The sequence below is a fragment of the Emydura macquarii genome, unplaced genomic scaffold (assembly GCF_026122565.2).
Source record: "Emydura macquarii macquarii isolate MOO-44397 ecotype Brisbane River unplaced genomic scaffold, CSIRO-AGI_Emac_v2 contig_629, whole genome shotgun sequence".
NCBI classification, from domain to species: Eukaryota; Metazoa; Chordata; order Testudines; family Chelidae; genus Emydura; species Emydura macquarii.
Window position 1 is genome coordinate 6,597,301 of NW_027130766.1, and position 14,575 is coordinate 6,611,875.

Consider the following 14,575-nt stretch of genomic DNA (forward strand, 5'->3'; position numbering starts at 1 on the left):
AATAAGGAAGGGGGCACCCGGATTTGAACCAGGGACCTCTTGATCTGCAGTCAAATGCTCTACCCCTGAGCTATACCCCCACCTGTCAAAAGAAAAGTGACAGGTAAGACTAGTTATGTATACTGGTTTTGTCACATTGTTTCTCCACTATATCTTGCAATAGGTTTACTCTATTCATTGTGTCTCTCATACTCACTGCACCTGTAATTATTTCTCATACTGCCCACACAAACTATAATTAGTTTTCATTTTGCATTTAAAAAAATCCCAAAAGTCTCACTGCAATTTGAATTGGGTTCACTTGGGCCAAGTTAGTAAAGTTCTAGCTCTAATCCTCTAAAAGTTCTGTTTCTTTAAACCAATGACATAAAAAACTCTCTTCTTTTCAATGACTTTTGTTTGCTTTCTTATAGCCAGCACACCCTGAAACCACACAAGCCATATTTAATAACCTAGCAAAACACTCAACTCCAACAATCCTTTGCCTGTGATTACACCACTGTAGCAATTCTGTAGCAACCTGACTGACGTAATGCAGCTATTGCTGGGCCAGAACATGCTGGCTGTGATATAGCGCAAAAAAACCCTCAGGTAAGCTTACGGCAAGGAAATGAAGGAAATGTGGATGAAAAAGGAGTTTAGTGGAGCAAAATATAATTAGCCAAATGGAATAAAGCCGAGGCAATGGGGAGATGAGAATATCATCATTGATCATATGATTGTTCTAAAACATTTTAAGCTATAATTCCCCTCTTCTGTATACATCACTTGCTTTCTTAGATTGCAAATTCCTTGGGTGCTCCCATGGTTTGTACAATATTTGGTTCTAGAGGGTCCCTGACCTTGACCAAAGCCCTCTGGCTCCTACTGCAACCTAAGAACAAATAAGATCATCCACCAGAGGAAGCATTTTCTGGTTGAAATTTACAAGATGTCATATGGATCAGTTTATTTCTTCCAGCTCCTTTTATAATACCAGAGCCTGAGCCTGCAGCTGCATCTGCCTACCTGGAGCCCCAATGAAGCCAGTGGGGATCTATGCAACTGCAGGGTTCTGCCCACATTACTGTTCCTGCAGGATCAGGTCACAACAAGCAACCAGCTGTGACTCCTGGCTGGCTGTGTCTGTGCCATTCCCTCACTCCCACCAAACAGGGCTTTTTCTCTAGGTGTGACCTCTAATTAGCAGCAAGAGCTGTTTTATTTGCACAGAACTTCAGGTCACAGATGGTCCAAATGTCTACACTGGTGCTCGCAGTGGTGACAATGTAATGGTGGGAGATTCCTCTCCAAAAAATGCTAACATAGACAAGGCCCAAATAATCCCTGGCCTCACACTATACAAGAAGCCACAGCATCGCCCAATTAGGCCTTGCCTAGCTTTGCAATATGCAAAGCATAACTCAGAACCTCTGGTGAGTCTAGATCACAGCTATCCTCCCCATCCCAGGATAGCTTCAGTCTATGGAGCCCCAAGTGAGATTAGATCACCCAGTGACCCAGCTCATTGCATGTGCTGGTCAGAGGGGGGATGACAGTAGAGAGCAAAAAAACCCCAAACTAAAACAACACACCAAACATCAGGCAAGCAGTCAAGGGGTCCTCCAAGTTGGGACCTTATCTTCATCTCTCTCAGAAGGGCCTAGCACCCTCTGGGTGCTATAAAAATATGAATTGCTTCCTCTCCCCAGGGCCTGAGCACAACGCGAGTTTATACCAGCTCACTGGTTGTCACCCAGCTGGTCAAATGGGAACAATATTTTTCCCCCCTTAATGGTCTGTATACGTGAAGATCTGTTGGCAAATACATGTGTTTTACTATCTACCTATCTAGGCTTTCCAATAGATAGAGAATAAAGCAACTTGTAGTTCAGGTACTATCTTCCCCTTTTCCCTGGGGATGAAGGTTTGGGCTGGCCAGACTGATTATCTTCTGAACACGTGGGGAAGCCCATGCATGATCGAATCATCCTGCGCTATCAACTGGCATTAGTCAGCCTAGTTCCAGAGCAGCTGGTAAAAGCAGGAGCCCAGATGCTGCATCAGGCAAATAAATCACCCGTAACAACAAGCTGTTAAAATAGAACAAGCGAGAACAATACTTTATTTTAGCTCCCATTTCTTACTCCTAATCAGTGTCTCCAGGTCCCCGTGGCGCCCGGAGGGGCTGACATCAGGGGCGGGCGAGAAGCAACTCCATCGGCATCAGTGGAGCGGGAACACAGTGACTTCACCGAAGCAGGACGAATTCACCCGCAGGTCCGGGGTGTTGCGGCGATAACCGAAACGTCCATTGTAGCCCTTCATAGGTTTCACGTCTGCCAGGAAATTGTAGTGGCCACCCACCTGCTCAGAAGAGTGGCCTGTGGGGAAGAGAGTTGGCCCCATCAGTCTTTCTATCTCCTTCCTTTCCAGCGGCTCACCCAGACCACTGAACGAATTTGGACTGGTGTGCAAGCTACACACAAGCCTGGTAGCCTTCTCAGTGCTAGGGAAACTGAGCAAAAATTCCCTACCAGTGCTTGACACCCGTTCAGCTCCTCTGTTAGCAACTGGGAGCCCTGGTGGGCCCAGGCCCGAGGCTGCTGGCAACAGTTTGAGTAACATGTTGATTTGACCTGCTCTAAGTGTGAGAGGACAGAGGCTGAGATTCTGTGCTGTGGAGGTGCAGTGCAGGAGAAAGGGGCAAAGTCAGCTTTGTGCCTTCCAGATGCTGAGCCCTAAAGTGTTAGGGTCACTTGGGCGGCCTGAGGGGTTGCCCTAAGTTACTGTAGTTTCCCGAGGACCCAGAATTTATGGAGTGGAGACCAGATTAGTTCCACCCACGGAGGCCCAAAGCAGGGCCCACACCAGGGTTATTCTCTGCTACCCCCTTGTGGGCTGTTTATGACCTCTGTACTCCCTGCTGCAGAGGCCAGGACAAGGTAGGTCAAGGCCAGGGCTCCCAACATTGTTAACTCCAGAGAAGCAGAAGCAGCAGCAGTGTATCCTAGTGGTTACAGCACCAGCCTGGAATTTACAAGACCTGGCTTCTATTCCAAGCTCTGCCAATGGCCTGCTGGGTGACCTTGTGCAAGTCACTTCCCCTCTCTGTGCCTCAGTTTCCTATCTATAAAATGGGGATAAATGATAGTGACCTGTTTTGAGATTGATGGATGAAAGATGCTATTACATTTATTTAACAGTAAGGAATTTTTGCCCAGCAATGCTGTAGAATGCAGCATTGCCGACTCTTACAATTTTATCACAGGTCTTGTGATACTTGGGATTTCAGTGTAAAGCCCCAGCATCTGGAATCAAGTGATTGTATGAAAATCTCAGCTTTCCTTTAAAAGGAATGTAAGTTTCTAGTTTTCATAATTGAGGAGAAAAGCTTGAAAATGTGATACCCTTAGCCCAAATTTTAGGAAACCAGAAAGCATGTTAATAAAAAAGAATCCAAAATTATTATTTCTTTTAAATGTCATTATTTTTAAGCCAAAAGGGGATACATCCAGTGAGTGATGCTTGAAGAACAGCTTACTGAAGGGAGTCTTACCTGCACCTGCCCAGTTCCTCCTGTTCAGGTACCTCTGCCCTGGCCCATAGATGTGGAAATAGTCCACTATCCAACCATCCCTGGATGTACCACCTCGGTGCTGGGGCAAGTCAGAGAAAGAACAAAAACTCAGAGCAAAGCCAGGTTACGGCTCATCCCTAAATCCCGACATGAAGCGTCTCACGGACATTGATGGCAAATTTCCCAAGACTACAATGTCACAGGTTCAGGACCTAGCAAACCAGCTTCCTGACTTTGCTCTGTCTCCAAAGACACACACGAATGGCTGAAAACACACTATACATTTAGAAACAGTTCTGGGAGTAGGTATGCACTCATAACGTATCTGGGGTGCATGAAAATAGGATCTTTATTGTTTGAGAGTCCCAAGCATGCAGATCCTACTGCTGTGCACAATATCTTTAATCAATAATAGCTAATGAGGTGAAATACAGAAAATATAGGATATAGCCAGAGAATTACCTCTGTACAGAAGGGGCCAGATTCATCACTAATGTAACTCTAGTGACTTCTGGCACAAGGAGCGCATTACCTAGCTAACATCTGTAGAGCTCTTTGAAAGCAAAAGGTGCCTTAATTCTGCAGCCAACTCTACTAACACAGACCTCAGTGCAAGTGTGAAGCCCCTGATCATGGCTTCAGGTGTCCATGCTAGCAGATCTGGTTGCAGGATCCAGGCCTAAGTTATTTATTAAGCACCAACAGTGTTTGTCACTCTACAACGCACAATGAAAGATAACAATGAGCATAATATTCATAGATTCTAAAGCCAGAAGGGACCACTGTGATCATCTCCTCTGCCCTCCTGAATCGGTTTAGCTTCAGCTGCCAGCCATTGGATCTTGTTATATCTTTATCTACTGGACTGAAAAGCCCATTATCAAATGTTTTGTTCCTCCCCCCTTAACCTTCTCTTTGTTAAGCTATTAATGCAGTGCATAAGTGTTTGCATAATGAGTATCTTAATAAACCTATACAAATGCTAAGGATTAGTATTTCAACAGTTTTCCCTGAAGCATCGGTGAGATTTTAAACAGTAAATTGAGAAGAAATGGGAATAGAGTTAGCTGAAAAGAATATGAAGGAACATTATATCTCTTGCTGTCTCACCATGGAGTGGGTAGCACTAACCTTCTGTAAAGAGCACAGAAAGCATAGTTAACAAGAGGACAATGTCTGAATAGGCAGATCATGTGTGACTGTGGTAGCTTACCCTGTATGTTTTTCTTTACAAAATAATTTTACACCGACTGCAACATTAATATGCTTTTTGACCAAAAAATACACGAATAATTTTTTTTTAAATGAATCTAGTATTAAGAAACCAAGAAAAGATCCCAGCTGCGTAAGGAACCAGGAAGTCACCATTATTTAGAGATAATCGCTTTCACAAACCCATCTTCAGTTTGATTTCTAAATTAGATGGAGCTATAATTCTTAATCAGGGAGAATACTGTGTTAGGGAGGGGGAGTAGGAGGGAGCTGTGATGTAGGTTGCTGTCCACTATGGTTGGCTGAATTTATACCACCTCATTCTCTAAAGTATAAACACAGTGTTATAAACCCAACATGCCACAGATCTGCCTGTTACGCTGCCAAAATCTGGACATCAGCATTTTATCAACTGCATGATTTTCAGGACCCAGGTCGAGTTGTCTATCTGTGGTTCTATTTTCTCTTTAAATGGCTAATTTTTGGTAATCCATTACTTTCCTTCTCCCTTTCCTGCTTGCTGGCTTGACCATATATTGTGTTTTCATTCTGACATCACAGTTCACTGAAAAATGACACAAGAATAATTGTGACATCAGAAACAGCAAGGATCTCAAAAATCTAAGCAGAGGAAAAGATGAAATTTGAGGGGGGGGAAGGGAATGGGTTTAATAAAATTAATTACAATTCACTTTATTATTAATTATTATTATTATTTGTATTGCCTTGAAACTCCAGTCCAGCCCAGAACCCCATGACACAAACAGAACACAAAGACAATCTAATAGCTAACAGTCTAAGTACATTTAGTTTTTAGAAGTTTGTCAGTTGACAGTGCAAGCGGTGACGGTGAGATTTCTTAATCTTTCCACAAAGAAATGAACCATCTTATTTCACCAGAAACAGCTGTTCTATCCTCCACATTTTCGATCAACACCCTTCCAGCTTCGGATTAGACTCCGCAAACTGTGTAAAATTCTGTCTCCTTTGAGCCAGCTGGGACCCACCTTTTTCCCTTCCCAACGAAACAACTTTTGCCACGCATAACAAATTCACGAACTGAGACAGCAGCCACCAACCCCGCCGCCCACATGAGCAACACGGTCACACCCCAGCTGGCTCCTGGGCGAAGAACTACAACTGCCCGTTGAAATGCTGCCTGGTTCCCTCATGCATGGTCCTGCAGGATGAGGAGATAGCAGGGGTACAGATCAGGGCCAGGTGGGGGGTGCTAGGCACCGATATAAGACAAAGCCCCAAAGATTGGGGCTGTCCCTATAACACCGGGACGCCTGGGCACCCCCCCCCATCCTGGCTTCCTTCATTCCCGCGCTCAGGCGAGCTGACCCGGTCCAGGGAGTGATCCCCGCCCCGGCCTGCGCGGGAAGCAGCTGCAGCTGTACCTGCTCCGTGCTCCGCAGCAAGGACTTGACCGCGGGGGATGCGAAGTAGCTGGCGGCGTGCGCGTCCAGCTGGGCGTTGTAGGGCGGCAGGGCGGACCACAGCTTGGGCAGGATGTGCGCGTAGCTGCCGGCCAGGGTGTCCACCGCCACCCCGTCCAGGATGAAGCCCTTCTGCCGCTGCACGCACCTCCTGCTCAGACAGGCCATGCCGGGGGGAGCGCAGCAAAGTGGGGGGGGGGCCCCGCCGGCGGACTCTGCTCCCTCTGGGGCCCGCCCCACCTGCCCGGCCGGCCGCCGCCCCCTCCTCCCCCCCTGCATTGTTGCGTCCGGGCTCCGCAGGGCCACGTGGGGCTGGGCGCGGGGCAGCTGTGAGCCAGCCGCAGGGCAGCACCAACCCGCAGCCTGGTCTGCCCGAGGGGGGGGGGGGCAAGGCTCTGCTAAAGATGCAGCTTCTGCCCCCGCCCCCCCTTTTCTGCAAGGCGTTTCAGGGCCAGTCCAGCCCGCCGCCCTGCCCCGCACCTGGGTTCATCTGTGAATGCAAGCCACCCAGAAAACGGCAGCCAGGCCACCTGCACCGGGCCTGCATCCTCCTGTGCGAGCTGCCTGCCCCCAGGGACAGCACGAAGCCAGCTCTGCTCAGAGCAGAGCAAAGCCGTGGGATGGCAGCGAGGGTCTGGCCACCACCCCGCCCTCTGTACGGTCCTGAAATGGCCCAGTCGCAGCCCCCCAGGCGGCTCGGCGCTGTCTGAAATTGCCAGCCGCCAGCAGCAAAATAAAATGGCATCCGTGGTTTATTTCCAGCCCTGGCAAGGAGTCCAGTGAAGGGCTGCACTGGGCGGGGAGTGTGACACAGGCTGAACCTGCAAGAGCCACTTTCATCCTACAGTATTATTAGGGAAAGGGATTGACCGTCACACCCGATCAGCTCCACACCACACGGTTTAACTTCACCAAAGGACAGTTCGGCTCCCACGCAGGATATGGTAAAAACCCAGAGGTGAAACCCCACTCCCTAGGCATGCTCCAGGCAGGCAAGCTGGTGTGTGCTGAAGTCACATAGGCATAGCTAAGAGTGAGGGGTGTTAAAATGTCAGTGCTTCCCTCAACATAGCTAATGTTGTTCGGGGAAGCAATGCTCCAACACTGATTAAAAAAACCTCTTCTTGGTGTAGGCTTCATACCTGTTGAAGGTCTGGAAAGTTAGGTGTGGTATAAGCATACTGGGTAAAAACTCCACAACCTTAACCAACATGCTGGTGTAGTAAAGGTGGAAAAAGGATTTTTTTGCAATTCCATTCTTAGTCTTACATCCACAGTTCTGTGCTTAGCAAAAAATGGGCTGGGGAATAAGACAAGCCCAGTAACACTGTGGAAGGAATGCAGTTCCTTGCACTATTTAGGAGCCTGTATCATCAGCTTTTGCAAGAGGTTTTACCCTGAATGCTGTAACTTTGGTCTTAAAAAACAGAATGTATATATCTTATAATGTATCTAGAATTCAAGTCTGCATGAATCAGTTTGTGATATGGCATTATTTGTCAAATAAAAGCATTTTAGTTCACCTTTTTACAGCTTATTTCACTACTCGAGGGTTTAGTAGCACATGCTGCAGCCATCACCTCATCAAACCGTGGTGGGCTCTGCTATGCCCTTGGCCACATTAAGCAAGGTCTCTCATTAATAAGAAAGTTCCTTTCCCAAGAGAGCTTACTGTACAGCACAAGACCCAGTAACCAATGCTGTTAGTCCAAACAACGCTTTTCTCACAAAGCTTGTTTATAAGATGCTCCTGACAATACCAAATCTCAAAAATTCTGTATCAGATAATTTACAGAGCCGCAGTACAAAGGAAATTATTCTGTCACGGGTTATTCCATGAAGATCTGTCACCTGGTGCATAGGAGTCACAACTTTTAAAGCCAAATTGCTGTATTCTTATTGCAGCCTCAGGCCTTGTCTACATAAGAAAGTAATTCTGGTATAACCTAAGGTCTGACTGTAAACAGACTGTTATACAGGTATAACCCCTTCTAGACACTATTATTCTGGTATTAGAAAGCCTTTTTGTAGTTTAGTGTGTGTTGCTAAACAAACAGACAAGAAGCTCTATAGGTAAAACCCCATGTAGACAAGACCTCATTCTAGCAGCACCTTAGCCACGTATGTCAGGGAGGTGGCGTTCCAAGCTTTAGAATATCAACACAGATACTAGGAATTTTGGTACAACCACTTTTATTGTAATCTTTAGAACGAGGATGGAGCAGGTTTATGCAATGCTGCCAGCATTGGAGGCTATCCTGGGCCACAGATCTGCACATTCTTTAGCCACAGGGCCTGTGATTGCTGAGCCTGTAAAAGTGGGGGGAAAAAAAGGAGAAGTTAGGAACTAGTCAGCGCTCATGTCCTTCGCTCACATCACATCCCTCTGCTCAGAGTACTGTTCAGGCAGCATGTAGCATGTTAACAACAGAGCCATCTGTATTTCTCTGCTGGAGCGTCCAGGATACCAACTTTTCTTGGCACCAAGGAGAGTTTTGGTCGTTTTGCCTGAAGACAGTGGAGCTCTGCTTGGAACCAAGAATGCAGACATTTGTGCTGCACTGTTCTTTTCTAGCTTGCTCTTGTTCAGTGCAATAGATTGTCACCCGTACCTTTCATTTCCCCTTTGTTATTTACTATCACTCCCGCGTTGTCTTCAAAATAGAGGAACACCCCATCTTTTCTCCGGTATGATTTCCGCTGCCGAATTACCACTGCCGGGTGCACTGCAGGGAGAAAGAAACTCATGATCCTAAACTTCTAAGTACAGTCCAACAGCAGAAACCCAAAATAAATCACCCAGGTGCAACTCCATCCTCACCGGTAAGTGTCTTCATTTGAATCCTACCCTTGCATGGCCTCAATGAGTAATTGGATGGCATACTGAATTATGGTCCCAGTAACTGTCTGGTGGTTGGATGGGCAATGGAAACCCCAAAGGGAAGGACTGAGACTTGCGGCGGGAGCACTGCTCCTGGCTATTGCCTGCTCTGTGGCCAAAGGGGTCTGCAGTTTCCCAACCTGTCAAGCCAAAGCCCTTCTCCAGAACTATATTTATGACAGGCAGTATCTAATGGTTTCCACCCTAAACACTGCTCTGAATATTTAGTCTGATTGCAAATCTTTGATATTTAGTTTCACAGGAGAGCTAAGCCCGCTTCTCTGCTGAGCATGCATTCATTGTGCTGGTGAAAAGAGACAATCCAGCTGTGTGTGTGTGTGCGAGCGTGATATAGAAATGATTATATTACATTTATTTATATTATATAATCAATTGAAATAAAAACTAGCCGAATGCAATATTACACTTGAATGTACACCCAAATGATTCAATACCATTCACATTCTAACTCAGTGCTCAAACAACCTTTTGTGAGGTAAACCTGGCCACATTCTCAAATGCAAGGTCACTCATCCCCGAGACACCCAGCAAGGAAACCCCTTCCCCAAACACTTAAGACTAATTGAAAAAACAAAATACTAATAATCATACCATACTTTCCAAGGAAACTAGAAGGTGAACTTTCAGGATTGTCACGCCACTCATTGAAGTTAACAGCACATATGGCTGCTAACCTCACCCAAAAGTGAGGTTTTGCTATCCCCTTCCACGACAACTCACGGAGCCACTGAGCACAGACCCAGCAAGTGCTTTTTAGAAGGGGGACAAGCTGCCTACTTCTAGCATCATTACTGGTATGTTGAAACTGTCTGGCTCCTTCCATGTAGAAGGACTGCCTTTGAATCTCCCAGAGGAAGGGTAGTCTACAAGGGACTAGGAAGCACAGCAGCACATGACCTGATGAGATCATGCTGTTATGTCAGTCCTAGATTTGTCCTGGGTATGAGCTGCAATGCTGTGATCATCCTACATCAAAGTTAGGACCCAGCATACTCTACATGAACAATCATGTTTGTGTGCCCAGTTTGTGTCACACCTGGAGACAAACACAACTCAGTTGTCTCAGACTGTATTCCTCCCTCCCTAAAGAAGCAAGTCATGTTTGCAGCACAGCCTTGTGGGAAATCTAGGCAGCTAGGTCTCAATCCTACATGACAGCATGTCTGTAGCAGACACATACAGAACAGTCCACAGGACACTGTGTGCACAGGATGTACATTTGCCACCTGCACCCCCAACACTCACCCTTCTTCCTGAGCTCAGGCTTGCCTTTCTTGACAGTAGCCATCACCATGTCACCTACACCAGCAGCTGGCAGCCTGTTCAGGCGGCCCTTAATTCCCTTCACAGAAATGATGTACAGGTTCTTGGCACCTATGAGAAAAAAAACCCTCCTGAATTGGCCAACTCATGATGTAATGGATGGCCCTGCATGGATCACTGTCACATTACGCACTGAAGTTAACAGCACATGCTGTCACCTCACCCAAAAGCAATGTATTTCTTATGCCCTTCCACGACAACTCACTGAGTCACTGACCACAGATCCAGCAAGTGCTTTTTGGAAAGGGGAGGCTGCTGCTTCAGAGGCAGGATGACATTTTTTAGCATCATTATGAAGCGATAAGTTGAAATTTTACAGAAGCAAGATAACAGATTCACAGATGTTAAAGCTAGAAGGAACCATTACGATCATTGAGTCTGATTCCTGGTGTAATCCAGGCCAGAAAATTTCATCTAGTAATTTCTGCATCAAGCCCATCATTTGTTTGATCTAAAGCATCTCTTAGAGAGATATCCAATCTTGATTTAAATATGCCAAGTGAATGTGAGTCCACTCAGTTGTTCCAATGCTTAATTACCCTCATTGTTAAAAACTGGCACCTTATTTCTGGTGCAAATTTGTCTGCCTTCAACTTCCAACCCCTGATTTCCTTTAGTTAGTTACCTGTACAAACCCTAACCAGATACAAAGGCAAGGTAGAAGGGCTGCTGAAGCAGAAACAAGTACTCAGTCCAGAAGGAAGCCCAGACCAGACTTACCTGTATTATCTGCACAGTTGATCACCGCTCCCACAGGGAGACCGAGGGAAATACGGAATTTCGCACCAGATGAACCACCACGTCCTGTAGGTTAAAAAGAAGAGTTAAAAAAAATTACTGGGAGCCAGACTGACACACACATTCTTTAAACATTGATTCACAAGCTAAATTCCCACTGTCAAAACACCCTGCAAGTCTGTATTATACCTAGTTTTTATTCAGCTGCTGTTCTCTTTTGCTTCATGGACACTCTGGGTGCAAGATGAACTTGTTTTGATAACACCAACAGAACACTCTCCATGAATATAGGGTAGGGACCAAAGACACCTAGGAAACTTTCAGAGAGAGACTTGGCAACTTCATACTTTATGGCTCCAACATCAAAAAGCATCTTAAAATCCAGAAGGATTTCATCAAAGCCTTAAAGGATAGCAGCCTCCCCATACTTCCACATATCACCCTTGAACATCTACCCTGAATTTAGCGTAAAATTATAGAGGTAAATTACACAGTCTTGAGCATACAGCCAAACTTTCCCAGAATTTGGGACTATTTGGTGACTTATCCTCTCCCCTCAAGCCCTCTCACTGAAATCCTATGGGAAGACCTTGGACCAAGAAGAAGCTTGGTTATGAGAATTGGCCAAACACCAGCATCCAGGGAAGTCAGTAAGCTAATTTGGGACAGAATGAAACAGGTTTGCAAATTGGTAGATAGATTTGTGCCCTTTCCTGTGTCAGGATAAGAATCATGATTAAAAAGAAAGAAATTTGATTTTATTCAGACCATATTTTTATCTAAATTGATTTTTAAAACTTGAATCAGATTTTTACTTATATACTAGGTCTTTATTTATTTCCCCATTTTACAATCTAAAGTGGATGTTTTCTGGTTGTGTTTAGTTTCCAAATTGTTAGTGACATTTTTGTGAAAGTTACATAGATTTTATTCCTACTAAGTTTTGCCCTTAAAACTGTTCATGTCTGCTGAAAGAGACAAGCTCAGTTCCCACATTAACATCCTTACTATGAGAACACAAACACAAAATTGATAAGCAAACAGCCAGTACCTTGTTTGCAACCTGCACCATCTTCTGATGCACTGAATTTCCACAAGCCCAGAAAGCTGAAAATTTGACCAGGCTATACTCCTCCAGCAGAGTTTCAAGCTGGAAGACTTGTGCTACTAAAACCATTAGGCACTTCTGAAAATCCCAACCACAAAAGTTTAAATTTGCACCTAATGTGTGGCTATTTTTGAAAATTTTGGACTGGGCACATAAGAAAATTCACAAAAACATTAACATACTAAAAGTCCAAGTAACTCTTAATTGTTAATTATGTAGATTTATTCTGAAAAGACAATATTTTACAGCAAGAGAAGTTTTTAATGAAAATACAATGCTAGCCTCTGAGGTTGCAAGTGCTTGTGCACATCAGTAAAGTTACAAATCTATTCGAACATTTGCAGCATCAGGACCCTTCACTAGCAATATTTTGTTTTTTGCCTATATCATTTCACAGTTCAAGTAAGATGCCCTACCAGCAGGGGCGCTATTAAGAACAGCACTGATTTGAGTCTATTATAACAGTATCTCAACCTGTAGTACATTTACCCCTGGGGGTACATGAGACACAGGCAGGGAGTACCTGGGGAAAAACAGTGAAGGGGAGGCGGCCTGGTCCCAGCTGGAAGGCAGGCGGCAGCTGCTAGCTTCTGAGGGAGGCAGGCAGCAGCCCCCCACTTTTCACCGGGTCCCAGCTCCCAGGTGGGACCCCGTGGCAGCCTCCTGCATCTTGCGAGCTGGGCTCACAGCTGGGTGGCAGCCACCCATGCCCTGGGCTCCAAGTCGAGGGACAGCCTCCAGCACCCTGGCTTGAAGACGGGCAGCAGCCACCTGCCTAACATCCCTGAGTCCCAGCCGGTTCAGAAGCCTCCTCTGCCCCAGCTTGGAGTGGGTGGCAGCCCCCCTCCCTGGCTCAAAGCCCAGTGCCCAGAAAAAGTGTCAATTTCAGGGTTCTAGCTGAGCCTGTGAAATTGACAACAATAACAGCCCCAGATTTCACCAGTTACCCTCTTTTCTCCTCTCTCTCACCCCTTCCTCCTCTCAAATCTATGGCAAAAAATTTGGCGTGGCACTTTATGTTTCCCAGCATTGGCATGCCGCTCAAAGCCTCCTAGCTTTGGCCAACATCACCTCTAGCCCAGGTACATACTTGAGCTGCGCACCCCTGATGTAAAGGTGGTAACCCTGCCCACACTAGATATGAGAAATGTCAGATCACAGCCTTGTATACTCAGCCCTTCTTCCAACATATGGCTCACATTAGTCTGTAAACATAAAATCTGTGGAAAATTGAGTGTTGGAGTACTTATTAAAATTTTCAGAAGTTAGGGGGTACTTGCTACTTAAAGGGTTGAGAAACACTGTATTATAAGTTTTAACCTAAAAGTGCAATAGCACAACTATCCAAACCCGGCTTAAACCGGCTATTTCCCCCCTGCCGGCTCCTCCCCCCCCCCCCACACACACACACTAGGGCCTGCACCTGGGATGATTTATTTCCCTAATTTATCATCCACATGGGCCTCCTCATTCTCCCTTCCAAACTAAATTCGATCCCTGAACCCCCCACCCCAAAATTCCAGAGACACCCCCCCCCCTCCCCTCCTAGTGCTTCCCTCTCCTTCACGGCCTCAACCCTCCGCACCCACTCCAGGGCCCAGGCTCCCGCACCCCTTCAGCCGAGACCCGCCAATCCCCGTCCCCAGCGGGTATGGCCCCGATTCTTTCGCTACCCCAGACCCGGCCCCGAAGGGAACCCGGGCTCCCCCAGCTCCATTCCCCCGGGTCCCAGAGCCGCGTGATCCGTGGGGCCGGAGGATGGCGGCGGATCCTCCCCCGTCCCCCTGCTCAGCTGGGAGCCGCTCTCGCTAGGCCTCACCTCGCTTAGACATCTTGCCTCCCCGGGTCCAAAAAAAAAAAGAGAGAGGCCGGCGTAAAGGATGCCGGGATACGAGCTCCCCCACACGGCGCGTGTGAAGCCTACTACGTCACGCAACGGCGACCTCTCTCGACACGTGATGCAGGAACGCCGCTTTCCCTCATCACGTGATAAGGAACGGCGGTCTGGTCTCCGCAGTCGCTGATCGTCTCAGGGCACCACAGCGCCACCTCTGGAGACAAGTGGGAACTGCAGCCTATTCATGTAACATCCTTAGTCCAAGCAACCCAACCCAACAAACCACAAGTAACACAGAGGGAGGCAGGGTTGGGGAGTTGATGAAAAATCGGGGGTATTTGCAGGGCAAATCCCAGCATTGGATTTTGGCCAGGGCCAGCTGGGGTAACAACCTTGCTCTGGTATAAAGTGCTTTGTGGCGGGCAGGACATCAGTTTTATTCCCATTCCTAATA

General features: G+C 46.6%; 2 protein-coding genes and 2 non-coding genes across 4 annotated transcripts; all 4 read right to left on the minus strand.

Annotated features, from left to right (window-relative positions):
* Positions 1–8: 8 nt before the first annotated feature.
* On the minus strand, positions 9–80 carry TRNAC-GCA (transfer RNA cysteine (anticodon GCA)). The gene has a single exon. It is a non-coding gene; the product is annotated as a tRNA-Cys (tRNA).
* A 1,995-nt stretch (positions 81–2,075) lies between these two features.
* SPMAP1 (sperm microtubule associated protein 1) lies at positions 2,076–6,428 on the minus strand. The gene is made up of 3 exons (XM_067540914.1): positions 6,175–6,428; positions 3,539–3,638; positions 2,076–2,363 (listed from the first exon to the last, which is right to left on the minus strand). Exons 1-3 carry the CDS (start codon positions 6,379–6,381, stop codon positions 2,206–2,208), a joined length of 465 nt encoding a protein of 154 aa, XP_067397015.1. The 5' UTR covers positions 6,382–6,428; the 3' UTR covers positions 2,076–2,205.
* A 1,961-nt stretch (positions 6,429–8,389) lies between these two features.
* RPL23 (ribosomal protein L23) lies at positions 8,390–14,176 on the minus strand. Its single transcript, XM_067540915.1, has 5 exons — positions 14,104–14,176; positions 11,159–11,242; positions 10,361–10,489; positions 8,826–8,939; positions 8,390–8,523 (listed from the first exon to the last, which is right to left on the minus strand). The coding sequence occupies exons 1-5, from the start codon at positions 14,114–14,116 to the stop codon at positions 8,441–8,443; spliced, it is 423 nt and encodes a 140-aa protein (XP_067397016.1). The 5' UTR covers positions 14,117–14,176; the 3' UTR covers positions 8,390–8,440.
* On the minus strand, positions 10,554–10,686 carry LOC137148546 (small nucleolar RNA SNORA21). The gene has a single exon (XR_010918532.1). It is a non-coding gene; the product is annotated as a small nucleolar RNA SNORA21 (small nucleolar RNA).
* Positions 14,177–14,575: the final 399 nt, after the last annotated feature.

What these genes read in the sequence shown, in the direction of transcription:
- RPL23 (XM_067540915.1), bottom strand. An exon ending in CAACTGTGCAGATAATACAG is followed by an intron (nt 10,490 to 11,158) that starts GTAAGTCTGGTC and finishes TTTTTCTCATAG; the next exon opens with GTGCCAAGAACCTGTACATC. An exon ending in GCCTGAGCTCAGGAAGAAGG is followed by an intron (nt 8,940 to 10,360) that starts GTGAGTGTTGGG and finishes TTCTCCCTGCAG; the next exon opens with TGCACCCGGCAGTGGTAATT.
- SPMAP1 (XM_067540914.1), bottom strand. Translation starts at nt 6,381, where the DNA reads ATGGCCTGTCTGAGCAGGAGGTGCGTGCAGCGGCAGAAGGGCTTCATC. An exon ending in TGCTGCGGAGCACGGAGCAG is followed by an intron (nt 3,639 to 6,174) that starts GTACAGCTGCAG and finishes GACTTGCCCCAG; the next exon opens with CACCGAGGTGGTACATCCAG. An exon ending in GAGGAACTGGGCAGGTGCAG is followed by an intron (nt 2,364 to 3,538) that starts GTAAGACTCCCT and finishes TCTTCCCCACAG; the next exon opens with GCCACTCTTCTGAGCAGGTG.